This window comes from Schistocerca serialis, chromosome 7 (assembly GCF_023864345.2).
Source record: "Schistocerca serialis cubense isolate TAMUIC-IGC-003099 chromosome 7, iqSchSeri2.2, whole genome shotgun sequence".
Classification (NCBI taxonomy): domain Eukaryota; kingdom Metazoa; phylum Arthropoda; class Insecta; order Orthoptera; family Acrididae; genus Schistocerca; species Schistocerca serialis.
This window is the reverse complement of record NC_064644.1, coordinates 209848921-209868890: the sequence shown is the minus strand read 5'-3', so window position 1 is coordinate 209868890 and position 19970 is coordinate 209848921. Positions and strand designations below refer to the sequence as shown.

Here is a 19970-nt window from a genome sequence, read left to right as displayed (position 1 = left end):
GTCATGGCTATGCAGCTCTCATAACTTACTAGGAGGTATGTAATCTTTCCTTTAACACCTACATTTTCCATTGGTAGCAGAAATGGGCAAGAAATTGTGCATTTGTTTGCATTTGTGTATATGAAAAACCATAAAACTACAGTCAACATGATGGGTGTGGACGCAGTTCATTCTGGCATTTTTGAGTGTCTCACGACACTTCGCGTTAATTGTAGTGCTTAGAATATAATACAAAAAATATATTTTTTCCCAAATCTCAGGTGTACTGCCCCACTACACTTCTTTTATATTTTTTGCTTTCTGAGTGCTAATCTTGAGGAGATATGGCACTACGATGATTCTCTTGAAACAATGTACGGTACAAGAGGAATATTCGATACTAGTCACCGGCATTGACCAGTGACGTATATGGCTGCACTGACGTCACTTAGTGGTGGTTCACAGTTTGATTGTTAATCGGCGAAGCCAACGCATGTTAAGAGAAAAATATCTGTTCGTGGTGCCAGACTGATCTGTGGCTTAGACCGTCTGAAAACACAGCCACTCATATCACGTTTCGGATGGACATAGGCTACTTATTCTTAAATATATTTTAAATAAATATACGTGTAATACGTAAAGATGAAGCGTTGTTAGCAAAAATCTCGGGATGTTATTTACGGCGTTTGTCGAATGTTTCCTATGTCACTGGCCAAAGCCGACGACTGGTGTAGAATATTCCTCTGTATCCCAATGTCGGCAACACTGGATATATGTTAATACAGCGCACATATTGAACGATGTCTCTTGTATAATGCGAGCATGCCTCTTGCATATACTCCCTATGACAGTTGCCAAAAGAAGAGAAATCTCATTTATTTCGAGACAAGTGTAAATGACCTGTAGCAGAGACATAATTTCTGAAGTTAGACATTACATAAACAGTGTTTGCCATTCCTAGATTTATCCTGGAACTGTCAAGTAACATGAGTGAAGGACACCATGGACATTTTGCACGCAATATCACACTTTCTCATCGATTGTACTTTAACGTCATAAAAATCCGAGGTCTTCAGATAATCCTTCAAACTGATCACATACTTCGACACACTGGACATTGGTAACGGAAGTATTTCCTTCTTTAATCACGTTTTACTAATATAAGACTTGCAGTACAACTGTAGACAAATCTATACTACTATGTAAAGATAAGTTGCAGCTTAAAGTTGTGTGAGGGGTCCACATGTACGTGGAGCCCGATTTTGTAATATAATTCATGAAAAATGGCCTGAAACGACTGTCATATGTAGAAAAGATTGTATCTTTGACACCACTGAGTGGCAGAATTGACTGTGAGTAGGAGCTCTCGAGCGCAGTTGCAGTTGCCGTTGCACTCTGTTATAAGTACGATGTAAGACTTAAAGCTAGTGGCTACCTGTGAGAATTCACTTGGTGGTCTATGGACGCATGAAAATAATAACTTGTGAGGCTATAAGATTATCCACTATTGAACTGATACTGATCGTTAACAAGTATTGACAATAGTCCATGGCAACTATAGAAGAGTAATGAATTTGTGCTTTAACTCAAAGGGAAAGCAACTGGAAGAAATATGTATATTTAGGAGCGTGCAGGAATGCGATATGTGGATTTGGATGACTTTTACAATGCTGACCCTTGAATGTAAGAACCAAGTATTTTCCATCAGATTCAATGTGCAGGTTGATTCAGTATATCCGATTTGTAATATTTTGTGTGTTTTCTAATCCTGATTCAGACAAGTTAAATTTTGAATCTGTTTTCTCCAACGATGTCAGACTTTTTCTCATGTAACAATCCAAGTATTTTTAATTACGACAGTAAGTGAGAATTGTAGAATAGTTGGGTAGTTCTCTGATTTTGAAGTTAATTTAAAATGTTCCATATCAGATTCTGTGAAACTGAAACTTTATTTTGAATACAATTTTCAAACCGAAGTATCCGGTCTTAACATATCCCGTTATCTGTGCCTCACCCTTTTCCATGTCGTGTTTATTTAAATCCAAGGAATATTTCTCTAAAAGAAATCATTTTTCAGTCACAATCAGAAAAATATAAATGTGTAGACTAGCAAAGTCTACATATTTTTAAATATATATTGTAGAAAATACGTATGTAATACATAAATGGGAAACGTTATTAGTAAAAATCTCGAAAAGCTCTTGACCAACTTATTTCCCATTAGTACATGATACTCTAATAAACTCTTGGATGGACATAGGCTAGTTACTTTTAAATACGTTTTAAATAAATATACGTGTAATATGTAAACAGGAAACTTTGCTAGCAAAAATCTGAAGAGCTTCTTAAGCAATTTATTTCAAACGTTTACGCCGTGCTCTAATAAACGTTCTGACAGAGACATTGGCTGTATTTTTTTTTAATATACTGCTATAGAATCTCAGTCACCCGAAAATTATCAGTGCTACCCTTTCGCGGATTAAAACTATGAGAAATATTTCTATTGAAACTATCCTCACAGATCTAGCAGCAGGACAGGTCTCTCCTGTACCCCTTACATTAACGATCCCAACTAATTTACCAATTCATTTTAAGTGTCTTCATTCCCCAGTCGTGGTTTCGTTTGCAATACTACCAAACAAGGCTCATGGTGTATGTGTGTGTGTGTGTGTGTGTGTGTGTGTGTGTGTGTGAGAGAGAGAGAGAGAGAGAGAGAGAGAGAGAGAGAGAGAGAGAGAGAGAGAAGGGAGGAGGAGGTGGAGAGAGAGGGGAAGGGGAAGAAAATGGACAGGGAGAGTGTGATGAGGATAAGGAGATCAGGACGTATATAAAATTCCCATACATATTTAGCAATTGCGAAGCAATGCTGGGTTCGCTACTATGGTATTTGAATGCGTGCAGCAGTTCCGCCTTGATGCAAAATTCCTCGGTGAAGCTGTAGCTTACCTTCGCGAGGCGTGTAGAACAAGACGTAGGTGTTGCCCAGGAAGGGCAGGGCTAGGTCGCCCGGGATACGCTCCACGTCCCTCCAGACGCGCCACCTGCGGGAGAGTAGCATCGCCGAGACGGCGAACACCACCACCGCCGCCAACAGGCCCGTCACTGTCAGCATTCTACAGTACTCTGCGCAGCTGCTGTGGCCCAGCCGTGCCTCCAGCTCGTACTGTCAACGACTCCAGGACTGCCCGATGTTTCCTGAACGCCGCAATTCCGTGCCTTGGCTGCCATAATCATTTTCTGTCACGCAATCGTACGAACATCCTTATTTTCTCACAAGGTCATCGTACAAAACACGCACGCACTGAATCACACACACGCGCGCTCCCACACACACACACACACACACACACACACTAATTTCAGACTGTGTTAACTCGCACAGTATTTAACCTAGATTGTATTGTATTGCATTGTATTGAACTGGGGACCTAGAAACGACTGAGAGGCTTCGTCGCCGCCGTAGCCCTCAGTGGTGCACAACCCCACAACAGGCTACAGCAGTCCACTCACCCCACCGCGGCCCCACACCGAAGCGATTTAGGGAAATCATGGAAAACCAAAATGAGATTGGGCGGACGCGGGTTCGAACCGTCGTCCTATCGAATGCGAGTCCAGCGTGTTAAACACCGTGCCATCTCGCTGGGTGTAAAACACGTTGTCGGGCTGTTTCACCTACCATCCACTTTTGTGCCTAAAATTGTAAAATTGTTCAACCGCTCACTCTTTCCATAGGAATGACGATTTACTAGTCGAGAATGTAAGTTAACTTCACAAAATTTATAAATTAGAGATACAGCAAGTTAAAGCATATAATAATAATTACTTACGAAATATTTTATATCGAAATTTTATGGAAATCTAATGAAAATTATTTTAAAATCCTTGCTGTGTGCCGACCGCCACGACAGCTGGAACACCCAGTAGTAGCATGGACCAGACCAGCTTGAGTATCACTGGTGTAAAGCAGGACATTTGGTACTCTTACTTTGTATGGATGTATCATTGCCGACCCTGTAACTGTAATTAACTAGTGCGTAAACTGTTAATTATTACTTTGAATAAAATATGGAGCAGTACAATTAACGTTGGTTTGGTAACCATGTAATATTTTCCTCTCTTTAGTGTTCTAGGATTAATCAATCACTCCTAATATACCTGAGAGATCACACAAAATCCGTAACACTGAAAAATTTGGTGCACCTGACAAAGCGGCGGAGGCTATGGAAAAGAAAAAAAAAAACGAGTTGAAAACGGTGAATATTGTTTCCCCCAAAGCCTGCAAATGCAAAGTCTTAATTCTATAGTATATACAGAACTACGACATTGTCTTCAGAAAAAATAAACACTTTAAAACACGACGAGACAATAACACACACACACTCACATACAAACACACACATTCACGCATGTGCGCGCACGCGCACGAACACAGGCGTGCACAATTAGAGAAAACATAGCAAAATTATTTTCTTTAATATTAACTTAAAACATGTGTATCGTCATTGAAAATGTTGGCGATTCTGTTTACGCTTATTCTAAAACGACGGTACGATAGGGTATTGCCTGTCTTGTCCGGAACTACGATGCAAAGTTCCTTTGCATGTTCATGCATGTCCGAAGGAACAGACACATTGTGATAACAGTCGTTATACAATACATGGAAGCCATCTGCATTTGCGAATATAGACAATCATTAGCTGTATTATGGATTGATGACAATGAAAACCCGGATTTCGCGCTTACCGAGAGAGGTCGCCTTACCATTAGGCTATCCGAGCACGACTCATGGTCACACCCGAACTTTCGTGTATTATCAACAACGTCTACAACCTGCACTCTTGTGTTCATTATGTACACTATGTGATCAAAAGTATCCGGACACCTGGCAGAAAAAGACTTACAAGCTTGTGGCGACCTTCATCAGTAATGCTGGAATTCAATATGGTGTTGGCCCACCCTTAGCCTATATGGTGGTTTCCACTCTCACAGGCATACGTTCAATCAGATGCTGGAACGTTTCTTGCGGAATGGCAGCCCAGTCTTCACGGAGTGCTGCACTGAGGAGAGGTATCGATGTCGGCTGACGAGGCCTGGCAAAAAGTCGGCGTTACAAACCATCCCAAAGGTGTTCTATAGGATTCAGGTCAGGACTCTGTGCAGGCCAGTCCATGACAATGATGTTATAGTCGTCTAACCACTCCGCTACATGCCAGACATTATGAACAGGTGCTCGATCGTGTGCAGAGATGCAGTCGCCATCCCCGAATTGCTCTTCAACTGCGGGAAGCAAGAAGGTGTTTAAAACATCAATGCAGGCCTGTACTGTGATAGTGCCATGCAAAACAACGAGGGGTGTCAGCCTCCTCCATGAAAAACACGAACACACCATAACACCATGTAACCTCCCCCTCACTTATCGACCTCAATGACAGTGAAAAATTAAACCGCGTGTACCTAATGGAAATTTGGGAAAAGCAATCGTCACCGAAGTTAATCTGTCGGTAAAGAGGGAGGAAAGGGTTACATCTAAATGAAAGGAAAAATGCAAATGAAACTGGTGGAAATTAATTTTGAAAAGGGGTAAAGTTAATGAAGAAAGTAAATGTGCGGCCGTTACGTTAACAATTAACTAGCGGTAATTAGATATTTGAGATTTGGGGGAAATTACGGTCGCCAGTCCTAAGGACAATTACTATAGTAACTGAAAAAGAAAGGTAATTACACATATAATTAGCACTAGAAGCGTGGCAACTGAAGGTTGACACGTGTAGTGTGAAAACTGAAAGTTTGTCAGAAGTAATAACTTTCGCTGCACTCTGACTTAATTTAGCAAAAGAATTAATAAAACCGGAAACCTGAAAGTTAATTTATTGACTGAAGTTAATAGTGAGCTTTCTTTCTGAAGCACATCGAAATTCAGTAAAATACGGTTAGCCTTGGACTACCTCAACAATAATTTCAAAAGCTACTTGAATCTACGCAATTTAGAAATAAGAGATTTAACTTTGAACTTGAATTAAATGGTTCTGAACAATTAACAATAGTAAAATTTAGTACGTACCAAGCTGAGCTGCAGTCACAGGTAAGCTAAAATACGGTAACAAAACTCGCACTCTTAATTTGTGCTTGCGTAATCTAAATATTGTAGCCAGCTACGAATACTTAAACTGAACTTTGAAATTAAAGCAGTGAAATTGAATTATGCTGGCGTTTGAATTTCAACGACACTCGGGTTCATTTCGGAAAAGGAAGGGACCCTGCTTGGTAATGCAATTGGGACAATGAGCAACAAAAGTTCATGCTAAGTTGCTGTAATTTTGCGAGGCAAATGGAACAGTTTGAAAAGCTGAGGTCTGCCATACAGTTCTGAAACTTTACGTGCTTTTAGTCTTCCTTGTTGGTTGATTGAAGGTTTGAAGTCGTCTATCGAGGAGGTGGCGACAGTCACTCATTGTCGGCCGTCGCTGTTGCAGAAGCTGGATGTTGGCGCGCCTTCTTCTCGACACGGTCACCAGACGAAACGGGCTCTTGATGTGCGCCAGCTAATGCTTCCCCTCCGCGACACCATGTCCGAAACTATCATCGCAAGTCGAGCGCAATTACATGCTGCCAAACCCCGAAAGCGCGGCAACTCGCGGGAGCTTCACACCACACACCTGCTCCACTCGCTACTCCCGCCAGACTCCCTTTCTGCCCGCGCTCCACGCGACAGAGTTAACACTACCAAAGACCCTAAACACTTTCGTTCTCCACACGACCTGTCGATGTATTCGTTCGATAGTATAGTTTTCCCTAGGCCAGACCCAGCGTATAAATACAAATAATCTTTACACAACAAATCAATTATACATCGACATAAATGCATAAATATATATATACAAATAGTAAAACAATTACAATATATAAAGGCACAGAAATGTCATATATTCAGGTAACAAAATAAGGAAAAAATTTACAGTACAATAGATGGAAATAGGAGGATATGCATTTCCGGCGTTACAACCACCGCTTCCGAATTTTACTGTTGGCACTACACATGCTGGCAGATGACGTTCACCGGGCATTCGCCATAGCCACACTCTGCCATCAGATCGCTACATTGTGTACCGTGATTCATCACTCCACACAACGTTTTTCCATTGTTCAGTCGTCCAATGTTTAACCTCCTTACACCAAGCGAGGCGTTGTATGGCATTTACTGGCATGATGTGTGGAGTATGAGGAGCCGCTCGACTATGAAATCCAAGTTTTCTCACCTCCCGCCTAACTGTCGTAGTACTTGCAGTGTATCCTGATGCAGTTTGGAATTCCTGTGTGATGGTTTGAATAGATGTCTGCCTATTGTACATTGCGACCCTCTTCAACTGTCGGCGACCTCTGTCAGTCAACAGACGGGGTCGGCCTGTAGGCTTTTGTGGTGTACGTGTCCCTTCGCGTTTCCACTTCACTATCACATCGGAAACAGTGGAACTAGGGATGTTTAGGAGTGTGGAAATCTCGCGTACAGACGTATGACACAAGTGACATCCAGTCACCCGAACACGTTCGAAGTCAGTGAGTTCCGCGGTGCACCCCATTCTGCTCTCTGAAGATGTCTAATGGCTACTGAGGTCACTGGTATGGAGTACCTGGCAGTAGGTGGTAGCACAATGCACGTAATATGAAAAAAGTTTGTTTTGGGGGGTATCCGGATACTTTTGATCATATTACTGTATGATCGCATACAGGCAGAGATTCTAGTTGAAAGTCGGCGAATGCATGCATGTCAGCCGACGGCGGTGGTCTAGCGGTTCTAGGCGCTCAGTTCGGAACCGCGCGACTGCTACGGTCGCAGGTTCGAATCCTGCCTCGGGCATGGATGTGTGCGATGTCCTTAGGTTAGTTAGGTTTAAGTAGTTCTAAGTTCTAGGGAACTGATGACCACATTTGTTAAGTCCCATAGTTCTCAGAGCCATTTGAACCATTTTTTTGCATGCATGTCCGAAGGAACTTTAGATCGTACTTCTGAACAACCCAGGCACTTCAATGTAGTATTTATGCACCGACAGTGCACAAGCGGCTTTTAATTAAAATGTCTCCCCTGTATGGGAATATACATAATGAATATACGAGTGCAGATTGTAGACACATGATTCGTGATATAGGGATATGTGGATCTGGCTGTGGGTTGTGCTCGGATAGCCTAGTGGTCGCCGCAACATTGGATCAACCCAGTAAAATGTTCAGCGATCAACTAGAATAAGTGTCTGCCCCGACCAACTGCAGGTAATTAGGGAAAAACAAAAAAAGGAAAACAATGAAAAATGATAAGGCGACCGATCGGAATAAGCGGGAAATGCCGGTTCGAGTTCCGGTGTGGAAAAAATTTTCATTGTTCTCATTTCAATACTCAGCTGACGGTCGTTAACGTTCGTATATGCAAATATCTGTCATGTACTGTAAAACAGTGGTAAGAGTTGCGTGAAATTCGTGAACAAACATCATATAACGACTGATGCGTACATGAAATGTATTGTCTCTGCTTCAGATTCAAGTGATTCAGTGGAGGCAGTAGGGCACGGCGAATGCATAGTCCACGAAGAAAGTAAAGAACTTGGATGAAATGAAGACTTTCAGTACACAACGAAATTCAAACTTGGTATTACCTGTTACACAGTCCTAAAGTGGTTAGGGCATAATTATTCCTTCATCGGGAACTCTGATTTAGCTACAACTACGAGGGAGAGTCTTAAGCTTTCAATTATGTAAAAAGGGCGAAAGAACGGACCGGCCGGCCGCGGTGGCCGTGCGGTTCTGGCGCTGCAGTCCGGAACCGCGAGTCTCCTACGGTCGCAGGTTCGAATCCTGCCTCGGGCATGGGTGTGTGTGATGTCCTTATGTTAGTTAGGTTTAAGTAGTTCTAAGTTCTAGGGGACTTATGACCTAAGATGTTGAGTCTCATAGTGCTCAGAGCCATTTGAGCCATTTTTGAACGGACCGGCAAAATTAATTTGCTTTGTTGCAAAATTCTGGAGCATGTAATAAGTTCGAATACACCGGTAATAAATTTCAATAAAAGAGAGTAACTTCTGTCCACAACTCAACAATGATTTAAACATCATCGGTCGTGCGAAACTCAACTTTATTGACCGATGACCTAAGGAGTTTGGTCCCATAAGATCTTACCACAAATTAAATTAAATTAAATTAAAAACTCAGATCTTCCTGAGGTCCCGTTGTTGCTCCTCTTTCTTCCGGATAACAAATATAGCCCCTGTGGGCTGCGGTAACATGTGGTTAAACCTCTGTGTTTACAACAATCACGAAATATGTTGCTCGTTTTGGGCGCGCAGCACAGTAGTCGTGGTTGTGGTTCAGAGTTTGTCTAGCGAATACGTGATATGTATCGTTAGCGTGTCCGCCCCTGGCAGCTGAGTGGTAAACGCGACGGAATGTCATACCTAACGGCCCGGGTTCGATCCCCGACTGGGTCGGAGATTTTCTCCGCTCAGGAACTGGGTGTTGTGTTGTCCTTATCATCATGATTCCATCCCCATCGACACGGAAGTCGCTAAAGTGGCGTAAACTCGAAAGACTTGCACCACGCGAACGGTCTACCCGGAGGGAGGCATTAGCCACACGGCATTTCCATTTCCATCGTTAGCGTGATTCTGGTAATGTCTCCCAGAATCAACCATTTCAGAACGCAACGCTAATAGATTCTTGTGGTATGATTTCAAAACTGTCATCTGCAGAGTCATGAAAAAATGAATAGTTGAATCACAGTCTCTTGTGCTTTCTGAAGTTCAATCACCGGTCTTTAAATGTTATTAATTAATCAGCAAGTCGCCTTCAAAATGTGGAGGTCTTTTTCTCAGTTAATAGAGGCTAAGAAGACGAGGCGAAGTCTCACGCTTTGCACGATTTACGGTGAGCTATGGATGAAGGGCAACTGGCAGATTCCGTATTCGTAGATTTATAGAAAGCCGTTGATACAGTGACACTACAGAGTGTTTACGAAGGTATGAGCACGCGGAATTTCAAATATGTGACTGGCTAGAATTTAAAAGATAGGACCCAGTACGTTGTCCTGGAGGCGAATGTTCATCCGACAAGAAGGTATCGAAATGAGTGCACGAGACAAGTGTCATGAGACCGCTCTTGATCGTTCGTACGATCTGACGGATGGGATGAGCGGCAACCTGCAACTACTTGCTGAGGATGTCATACTGTACTTAAAAGTGTATTCGTTGAGTGACTGTAGGAAGGTACACAATGACTAGGACAGAATTGCTATTTAGTGTGATGAATGGCTGCTTGCTCTAGATGTGTAAAAATGTATGCTAATGCAGAAGAACGAAAAATAAATAAATCCAGAATGTAATTTTCACTCTGCAGTGGAGTGAAAATTTCATTCTGGAAACATTCCCCAGGCTGTGGTTAAGCCATGTCTTCGCAATATTTTTTTCTGCTGGAGTGTTAGTTCAGCAAGGTTCACAGGAGAGCTTCTGTGACATTTGGAAGGCACGATAAGAGGTGGTGGCAGAATTGAAGCTGTGGGGAAGGGTCTTCAGTCGTGCTTGGGTAGCTCAGGCGGTAGAGCATTTGCTGGCAAAGACAAAGGTCCCACGTTTGATTCTCCGTCCGGCACATAGTTTTAATCTGCCAGGAAGTTTCAAATCCTATAATATTTGAGTACAGTATTAGTGATGTTCTTCTTGGCATAGACTTGCAGATTAAGTATTTAGGCGTAACATTGCGAAGTGACATGAAATAGAACGAGAATGTGACTTCGGCTGTAGGGAAGGCGAATGGTCAATTACAGTTTATTGGGAGAATTCGACCACGTACAGAAGTGTAGTGCGACCCGTTCTTGAATACTGTTCGAGTGTTTGGGATCCCATCCAGGTCTGGTTAAAGGAAGACATCGAAACAACTCAGAATCATGGTGCTGGTTTTGTTACTGACAGGTTCGATCAGCACAGAAGTATTACGGAAATGCTACGTGACTCGAAAGGGAATCCTTGGAGGGAACGAGACGTTCTTATAGCGAAACACTGTTGCGAAATCTTGGAAACCGGTATCGGCGACAGACTGCAGAAAGTACATGCCAGCAGTAAGATACATTTAGCGTATGAACCGCGATAACAAGATGAGAGAAATCAGGACTCGAACGGGGGCCTATAGAAGGTCATCTTTCCTTTTCCTTGATTCGTGAGTGGAACAGAAAGGGAATGACTGACAACGCTACGAGGTAGCCTACGCCATACACCATATGGCGACTTGCGGCATGTAGATGTAGCTCTAATTTTCACACTGAAAATATAAAGATAGGACTGCAGACACACACCTGCAAACAAACAAATGTTAGTAATATAGCTCTTCATTTTAAAGATGGTGATGAAAGCATTATGACTACCCCTCGTATGTATGAGAGCACTTGTATGTTTCAGCTGATGGACTGGGATATCAATGCTAGCTCACAATATGCTGAAGATTATCATAACCATCTCGGAAAACCGTATCATCTTCCATTAGTTAAATGTTGGGGTACATGGAAGGAGCCTCAGCGAATGTTTGCTGGAAGGAGAACACAATCGTGCGTATCCTGGAAACGTCTAACTATCCCGGTAACATCGGAGAAAAATGGCAAACATACAGAATTGGATCTCTTCAATGCCAAAAGTTGTGGCTACTTCATTAAATACTGAAGGGTTGTCAAGAGAAGAAAGTCTCACTATCACACAAGTGCAGACAACTTGCCATTTTTAGCTCTGCAAGAAACACACATAGGGTTAAACGAACGAAGACCAAAAACTGAAGGCATGAAGTTGGTGTTAGAACGCTCGCATGCGTAATGTGGTAGTGCTACCTTTGTAAGACCAGATATAGGAAGTCACGGGTCACAAACAACACTGAAATTCGTGTACTAGAAGATCAGTTTACAAACCATCTAATATAGATTTTAGTTTCTATTGACCAAATAACTTTCATAACCAAAATATCAAGATTGCATTGGGAGATTTTAACTGTCAAAGTGTCAACTGGGGATATAACTCAACTGATAAAAATGAGAAATAACTAGAAAGTTGGACAGAAAGAAAAGGACTGAAGCTTATTTTTGATCCTAAACTAAGACCATTATTTACTAGCCGCAGATGACAAATAGGGTACAATTCTGACAAGATCTTCATCATTGCGAACGTTGTTCATCATGTTACAAAACTAGTGGAAGTACCTTTCCCCAGTATGCAACATGTGCACTATATGTTTTACGGTTTCTGGAGTTGTCCTAGCAGAAAGTGTACACTTCAAAAGCCGTTTGAACTTCAAGAAAGCGAAATGGAAGTCTTTCAGAGAATAACTGGATCACGAATTTGAAAACATAGAAGCACACCCAAAAACTACAAAGAACTTGTTTAATTTGTACAGAAGACGTTAAGCAGGCATTTTCCTCGTGGATGCAGGACCTAATTGTATCTGGCCTTGGCTCAAACTCAGAAAACGTCTCGAGCCACGATCGCACACAACGCAGATCCTTTCCCAACAGATGCAACTGAAGCAGGAAAAAAACTAATCCGAAACATAATGGTACAAAGAAGGTTGATATGAGCTAAATTACTATCCGATCTAGACATGAAACAGAATAAAATAAGAGCGGGAAAGCTGATAAAAAGTCTTAGCAGTGATCCAAGGGTGCGCCACTGAGTACAAACGTCACTCCGAAACTGACTGCTCACAAACTGCTACTCAGTCGCAAGACAACAGGCGACTAGGTTGAATCTCAAGCGAAACATTGGAGGAGAGAGAGAGGGAGAGAGAGAGAGAGAGAGAGAGGGAGAGAGAGAGAGGGAAGGAGGGAGGGAGAGCATCTCTAGGAATTCCATTCTCATCTGAAGAACGGGGCAGTGCGAGAACTGAAAGAAAATTAAGCAGCGGTCTCTGATGACATACTAATTTACAAATGAAGCAATTTGGTCCAAAAGCTAATGAACGGCTAATGAGGACGATGAACAAATGTTTGGAAACATTTTGGATTCGCAAACCGTGGAGGAAAGCACAAGTAGTAATATTACTAAAGCCTGGCAAATAGCTGACCGAGACAAAAAATTTCCACCCTATTTCCTTAACTAGCCACCTATATAAGTCATTTGAAAGAATAATTCAGTCGGGAACAGCAACCAAAATCGATACAAAACTTATCCCTAAACAAGTTGGATTCAGCCTGGGAAAGTGCGTTATAGTCAAACACCAAATCTGACTCAACACTTTGAAGACGATTTTGAAAGGAAATTGAAAACTGCTGCTGTCTTTATGGACCTTTCTCCTGCATATGGTACAGCAATCCATTAAGGACTCCTCACGATCGTCTATGAAACAACGCAGGAAATTCGAGTTACATTTCAAGAACCATGTTGCAGAATTGAAGATTCTACGTAACCCTCTAAGGGAAGAAAAGTAGATGGAGAAACCAAAAGAATGGATTACCACAATGCGGTGTTCTTTCCCCTATTTCACACAATATATACAGAAAAGACGGACCACAAGAGCCGGAAGTAAAGATATTCATATATGCAGGCGACACTGCTATTACTGCTGAAGGAAGAACATTGAAAGATATTTTAAGGAAAATTGACAGAGACTTTGAATACCTTGAGGACCTTGTAACCTTCCCGTATACAAAAATTTCCGTTACAAAATTGACTGAGTATTGAAACTGATAAATTTTGGACGTAAGCAGCGCTATGTCTTGGCCCTGTCAAATCATCCTGAATAAACTGAAAAATTCTTACCTCATAATGGTGTCGCCGGATAGCGCTGTCTATATATCTGCTCCTAAATAGCACAGCTTAGTGCAATGCTGGCCTATCTACTTCTACTGAACAACGTTTGTCTGAGATTTGCAGTATTAGAAAAAAAACTGACTTTGCTTGTTGATATAGCTGCATAGCTGGTCCTCCGATTATTAAACAACACATGACTACGATCTGGGAAAATCTGTAAGGTATTTAAATTCAAGTAAATGACAGGTAAAAAAAATATGTTCTGAAAAACCTTATTATTGAAAACATTTCTGCAAACAATTACACAAAAAACTGAACATTACAAGTCTGACTTAATTAGTGCTGACAAATCTCAAAAAGACTGAAACAAATTCATATTAACATCTCAGACGACACATTTAAGAACGCGGATGGCGATGGAGAATAATAAAGTTTACGTTACACTACAAGGCAATGAACTGCGCTGCAGCAGCGGCGACTGCTATTACACTTGCGTGGCTGGCAACTGTACTGTAGCGGGGAGCTACTACGACTTCTCCGTAACAGCGAGCTATTGCGACTGCTCCATAAGAACGAACTATTGCGGCAGCTCTGTAGGAGCGAGCGATTAATACTGTTGCCGACACTGCTCTGACCTGCGATTCTATTGCAGCAGAGATGTTTTCTGTCGCAGGCGGCGAGTGAGCAATACATCGAAATTACATTTGCTGCAATAGTGTAGTGAACAGTAAACATCTTACGTAATGAACCCCTTACAATCTATTATGAAGAAAATTACCTGCGACTTGAGACAGTTGGCGGTAGAATGGAGATGGGTATGGGGTCCTGCCCACTCGCATCTTACAGCGTACCTGAGGGGTGCTGCTCTCTCGGACAGCTATACAACAATTCAAGCAAATCACAAAATGGTTCAAATGGCTCTGATCACTATGGGACTCAACTGCTGTGGTCATAAGTCCCCTAGAACTTAGAACTACTTAAACCTAACTAACCTAAGGACATCACACACATCCATGCCCGAGGCAGGATTCGAACCTGCGGCCGTAGCGGTCGTGCGGTTCCAGACTGTAGTGCCTTTAACCGCTCGGCCAAGCAAATCACATTAACGGTTTTTGTTACAATAGAGTTGATTGACAATACTTAACTTTGGCGTACAAGAATGTATCGCAAGCAATTGGCGACATGCAAATAATCAATGTCTTTCGCTATTTATAATGTTCTTAAGCTTTTGACAATGTTGACTGGAGTACTCTCTTTCAAATTGTAAAGGTGGCAGGGGTAAAATACAGGGAGCGAAAGGCTATTTACAATTTGTACAGAAATCAGATGGCAATTATAAGAGTCGAGGGACATGAAAGGGAAGCAGTGGTTGGGAAGGGAGTGAGACAGGGTTGTAGCCTCTCCCCGATGTTATTAAATTTGTATATTGAGCAAGCAGTAAAAGAAACGAAAGAAAAGTTCGGAGTAGGTATTAAAATCCATGGAGAAGAAATAAAAACTTTGAGGTTTTGCCGATGACATTGTAATTCTGTCAGAGACAGCAAAGGACTTGGAAGAGCAGTTGAACGGAATGGACAGTGTCTTGAAAGGAGGATATAAGATGAACATCAACAAAAGCAAAACGAGGATAATGGAATGTAGACGAAACAAGTCGGGTGATGCTGAGGAAATTAGATTAGGAAATGAGACACCTGAAGTTGTAAAGGAGTTTTGCTATTTGGGGAGCAAAATAATTGATGATGGTCGAAGTAGAGAGGATATAAAATGCAAACTGGCAATGGCAAGGAAAGTGTTTCTGAAGAAGAGAAAGTTGTTAACATCGAGTATAGATTTAAGTGTCAGGACGTCGTTTCTGAAAGTATTCGTATGGAGTGTAGCCATGTATGGGAGTGAAACATGGACGATAAACAGTTTGGACAAGAAGAGAATAGAAGCTTTCGAAATGTGGTGCTACAGAAGAATGCTGAAGATTAGATGGGTAGATCACATAACTAACGAGGAGGTATTGAATAGGATTGGGGAGAAGAGGAGTTTGTGGTACAACTTGACTAGAAGAAGGGATCGGTTGGTAGGACACGTTCTGAGGCATCAAGGGATCACCAGTTTAGTATTGGAGGGCAGCGTGGAGGGTAAAAATCGTAGAGGAAGACCAAGAGATGAATACACTAAGCAGATTCAGAAGGATGTAGGCTGCAGTAGGTACTGGGACATGAAGCTTGCGCAGGATGGAGTAGAATGGAGAGCTGCATCAAACCAGTCTCAGGACTGAAGACCACAACAACAACAATGTTCATGCAAGTTACAGATACGGATCACATGTCCAGGTCTACTAGAGTCTGTCTTCTATTGTCCGGCAGAGGTTGGCAGGAGCGGCGCTTACATAATCTTTCGCTGTGAGTTCCTAGTTAGCGAACTACTGTATTTCCTGACGTCGTCTCACAGCCTTCTCAGCTCTTGCGTTCTTCATCTTCGTGCCGGCGTTTGTCGTTACGCCGGAACATTCCTCCTCCCCCAAAGCGACGGACCCTAGTCGTGTAGGTGTGCGATCACAGCGGGGGAGGCAGGAATGTGGGCGCATCGCTGGACCGAAACCTGCGGCTGCAGGGGACGTCAGGCTTCCAGTCTACCACACTATCCGGCCTTCGCCCTGGCGGAAATGTTGAAACGGTACAGTAGGTTCCGCTCTATAAGCAGCAGGTTTCGCTGCTCACTCGCACCGGGAAACAGAGGCGGCTCCGCAGCCAATTCTATTACACGACGCGGCCGGCCGCGGGTGCAACAGAACCCATGTGGACGGGTGGAAAGAAATGTTTCAGGCATCATAATACGTATTTATATGTGTCGTGTATTATGCATTTCTTGTACGTGGATGTGAATCTGCACATGAACTTTCCTAATCCTCCTCACACCTTTCCGTAAACCGTGGCCAAATCTTTGTTGGGAAATAGTTCTGTAGTACAGCAGTGCCAACCTTACTCCTGGCTAAGGGATCAGAGAGACAGCACAGGCAGGTAAAAGTCAAAGACTTTCCAGTGTCACAAGATTTGGGGTGGAGAGGTTGGTCACGGCCAAGTGGTTTGACCACCCCCTCCACTGGGGCCCAGGAAGACCTCCGGGTGCCCGCCATTTTCTGTGGTGTGTTACAGGAGACGGGTAAGTAAGCAGACGTGCCCTCAGTGCGTCTGCCTCAATGTTCAGGTATGGAAGAGAGGTATTTGAATATTTGTACTAATTCTTTTGTTTCCAGATTCGGATTGTGTAAGGTAATGAATTTGCTCGTTTAATTCCGGAAATTTGACCCCCTGTGTTAAAGTATCTGGTCCCCAGTTTGCCCGTTATCCTCCTCACATAGTGAGCGTCCTATGTAAAAAAATTGGGAGACTTCGGTGGTATACATTTGGCCAACGCAATTCCGTATTACCCGTAGAAATGTGCGTGCAGATTAGCATACAATATATCCGAGCTATAAGTTGTAAAATTGTAATATCTGTAAACTGAAACAATTGCTGCTATCGTTGTAAAGTCGAGTGATAATGTTTAAAATAAATAGGTAATCAACTGTCATCAATCTTTAACATACCTTAAAACTCACAAAGAAGTCAAGTTAAAGGAATTTATTTAAAATAAAAGCTATAGAATGCAGGGACCCACACATCAGCGTGTGAGCCCTCCAGCCCCTTGCCTAGTATCGTACAGAAAGGACACGCTCTCTAGGTAGCGCTCTCAAGCTCCTCTCCCCAGTTATCGGTTGCACAATTTTGATTCAGAGCTTGACGACATCAACTTTCATCTGGCGTCCCTAGGCTAGGAGGTAAGACGGTAAACTTTCAATGTCATCCGGGAAACGACCATAAGAGTACGCGTCCACCTCCTGAAGCCATGAACCAGATGAAGAAGGCGGCGACTGCTGCGGTGTGGGCGGCTCCAGCTCCATCCGTAGGACGAGAGGACGTGGAGGAGGCGACGGCTCCGTCTCTGTGGGGTCCTTCGGTGTCGTGATTATACCCTCTGGCGGCTGCTGTGGCAGCGCTGTCCTCCGGATCCGTGAATCTTGGGAAGAGACACTGAAAGATCACCCCGCATATGACAGAGGCGACGCTGATTTTGATGGCGGGCTGCAAGCCATCTGGACCGGAAATAAGATACATACAAGGGCCAAGTCGACGAGCGATCTCGCCTCGCGCCCACCGTCTGCTGCCACTAAAATCCCTGTACAAGACAATATCTTGCGGCGTGAAGCGACACTTGCGGCCTTCCTTCGGCGCCAGATGCTGAGGAGGGTGGAGCAGGTGGAGCATTGTCCTATGGCGGCGGCCGTGAGCAATTCCGCCGGCGATGCTCCGTGACGTTGGTGCGAACGATAGGAGGCGAGAAACAATTTGCAAATCTTGATCGCTGGAGTGTGCGGAGCGACGTTTGGCCATTTGCGGCTTGAAGGTTCGATGCAAAAGATAGGGGACAACACCTGAATTGTGCTACGTGACGTTGTCGAGTTCATTGGCACAGCAAAAGTAAACTTGCTATAAGAGTCAAGCACAATCAACCAATGAGTGCTCCAAAAAGGCCCCGCACAGTCTCCTTGCACACGTTGCTATTACGATTGTGACTTAAGCCAAGCAGGTAATTTTTGTGGCGGAGCGTAATGATTTTCCGCACTTGCGTGACACTGTGACGTCATCTGTTCTATTTGGGAGTCCATACCCTGCCAAGTGCAGTATGGAAGCGCTAACTGTTTCGTACGAAACATCCAACAGTGTTCTTGATGAAGTAACTGCAACACTTCTTTTGGCAAAGGAATCAACACACGTGACTGTCCACTATCATTCTGAACAAAAATCACACCTATTTGTACAGCGAAGCTATGAGGACGTGCAAAGTATCGGCGCGCTACAATGTTCTTTATGAAATGCAAGGAATGATGCCAAGATGTGCGAATAGTATTTTACCAAAATGTTCAAATCTGAATCAGCTTCTGTGGCCTGTGCAATTTTCCTATAGTTCAGCGGGAAAGATTGAAGCAATTCTGAATCCTGAGCATCGATGTGACAACAAGATGCACCAGAAGCGTCAAAGTCTGTATCAGGGCCGATCGGAAGACGTGAAAGTGCTTTCGCATTACAATGTTGAGCTGGCGGACGGAACAGAATCTCGTACTGGCACTGAGTTAACAGCAAAGCCCATTTTTGGGTAGTTTGTACAGGAACCGATTTCATAGGATGAAACAAGGACTGCAACGGCTTGTGATCCATTACTAAGTAGAATTTTCTGCCATTAAAACAGTAGTGGAATTTGGTGACTCAATACATTATAGCTAAAGCCTCTTTCTCAATTTGTGAATAGTTACACTGAGCTTTGGACAACACTTTTGATGCGAAAGCGATAGGCCTGTCTTTATCACCAATTCTGTGCGAAAACACTTTACCAGTTCCGTAAGAGGAAGCTTCAACTTCCAATATTTGAAATGCAACTGGTTTGTCAGGATCAGAGTAAACTAAGCATCGATCACTGAGCAATGCATCTTTAAGTTTTTGAAAAGCTACTTGGCACTCATCTGTCTAAACAAATGGACATTCTTGCGACGCAAGCGATGCGATGGAGCCGCGATTTGCGCAGCATTCGCTATGAACCGAATATAATAGTTCATTTTCCATAAGACTGACTGCAATTCTGTGACATTGCGAGAAACTGGCAAGTCTCGTACGGCTAACAAATGCGACAGAAGAGACGTACACCTTGAGTGTTTATGATATGATCAAGATACTGCAACTCAGATTTTAAAAATTCACACTTACTCCTGCATTAATAACACATGAAACAAAGCACGTAAATTTGTAATATGTTTTTTTCAGGTGTACGACCCTCTACTACAATATCGACCAAATAGTTTAAACAGTTTGGTACTTGCGTAGTCAGCTTTTCCAAATACCATTGGAAAATGGAAAGTGCGGAAGCAATGCCAAAAGGCAAACGCAAATATTTAAACATGCCCAAATGAGCATTCACTACACACACTTTTTGAGATTCTTCATCAAGCCGTATTTGAAGATACGCGTCGCAAAAATCAATTTTTGAAAAGTAGCGTCCCGCGCATAATCTGTCCAAGGGATCCTCTGGACGTGGCAATGGATAAATACCAATCACAGGTTTTTGGATTGACCGTAGACTTAAAGTCAACACAGAGGCGAAAGCGACCTGAAGTTTTGGGGAGCAAAACCAGTGTACTTGCCC

The 19970-nt window shown here is 42.9% G+C and overlaps 1 protein-coding gene across 3 annotated transcripts in view; it reads right to left on the bottom strand.

Annotated features, from left to right (window-relative positions):
* Positions 1-3144, bottom strand: part of LOC126412813 (cytochrome P450 4C1-like) — a 510424-nt gene extending 507280 nt beyond the window's left edge. For all 3 annotated transcript variants that reach the window (XM_050082602.1, XM_050082601.1, XM_050082600.1), the window contains exon 1: positions 2926-3144. In XM_050082602.1, the coding sequence (XP_049938559.1) occupies positions 2926-3091 (166 nt within the window). In that variant the 5' untranslated portion in view covers positions 3092-3144. The remainder of the gene's footprint in view (positions 1-2925) is intronic.
* Positions 3145-19970: the final 16826 nt, after the last annotated feature.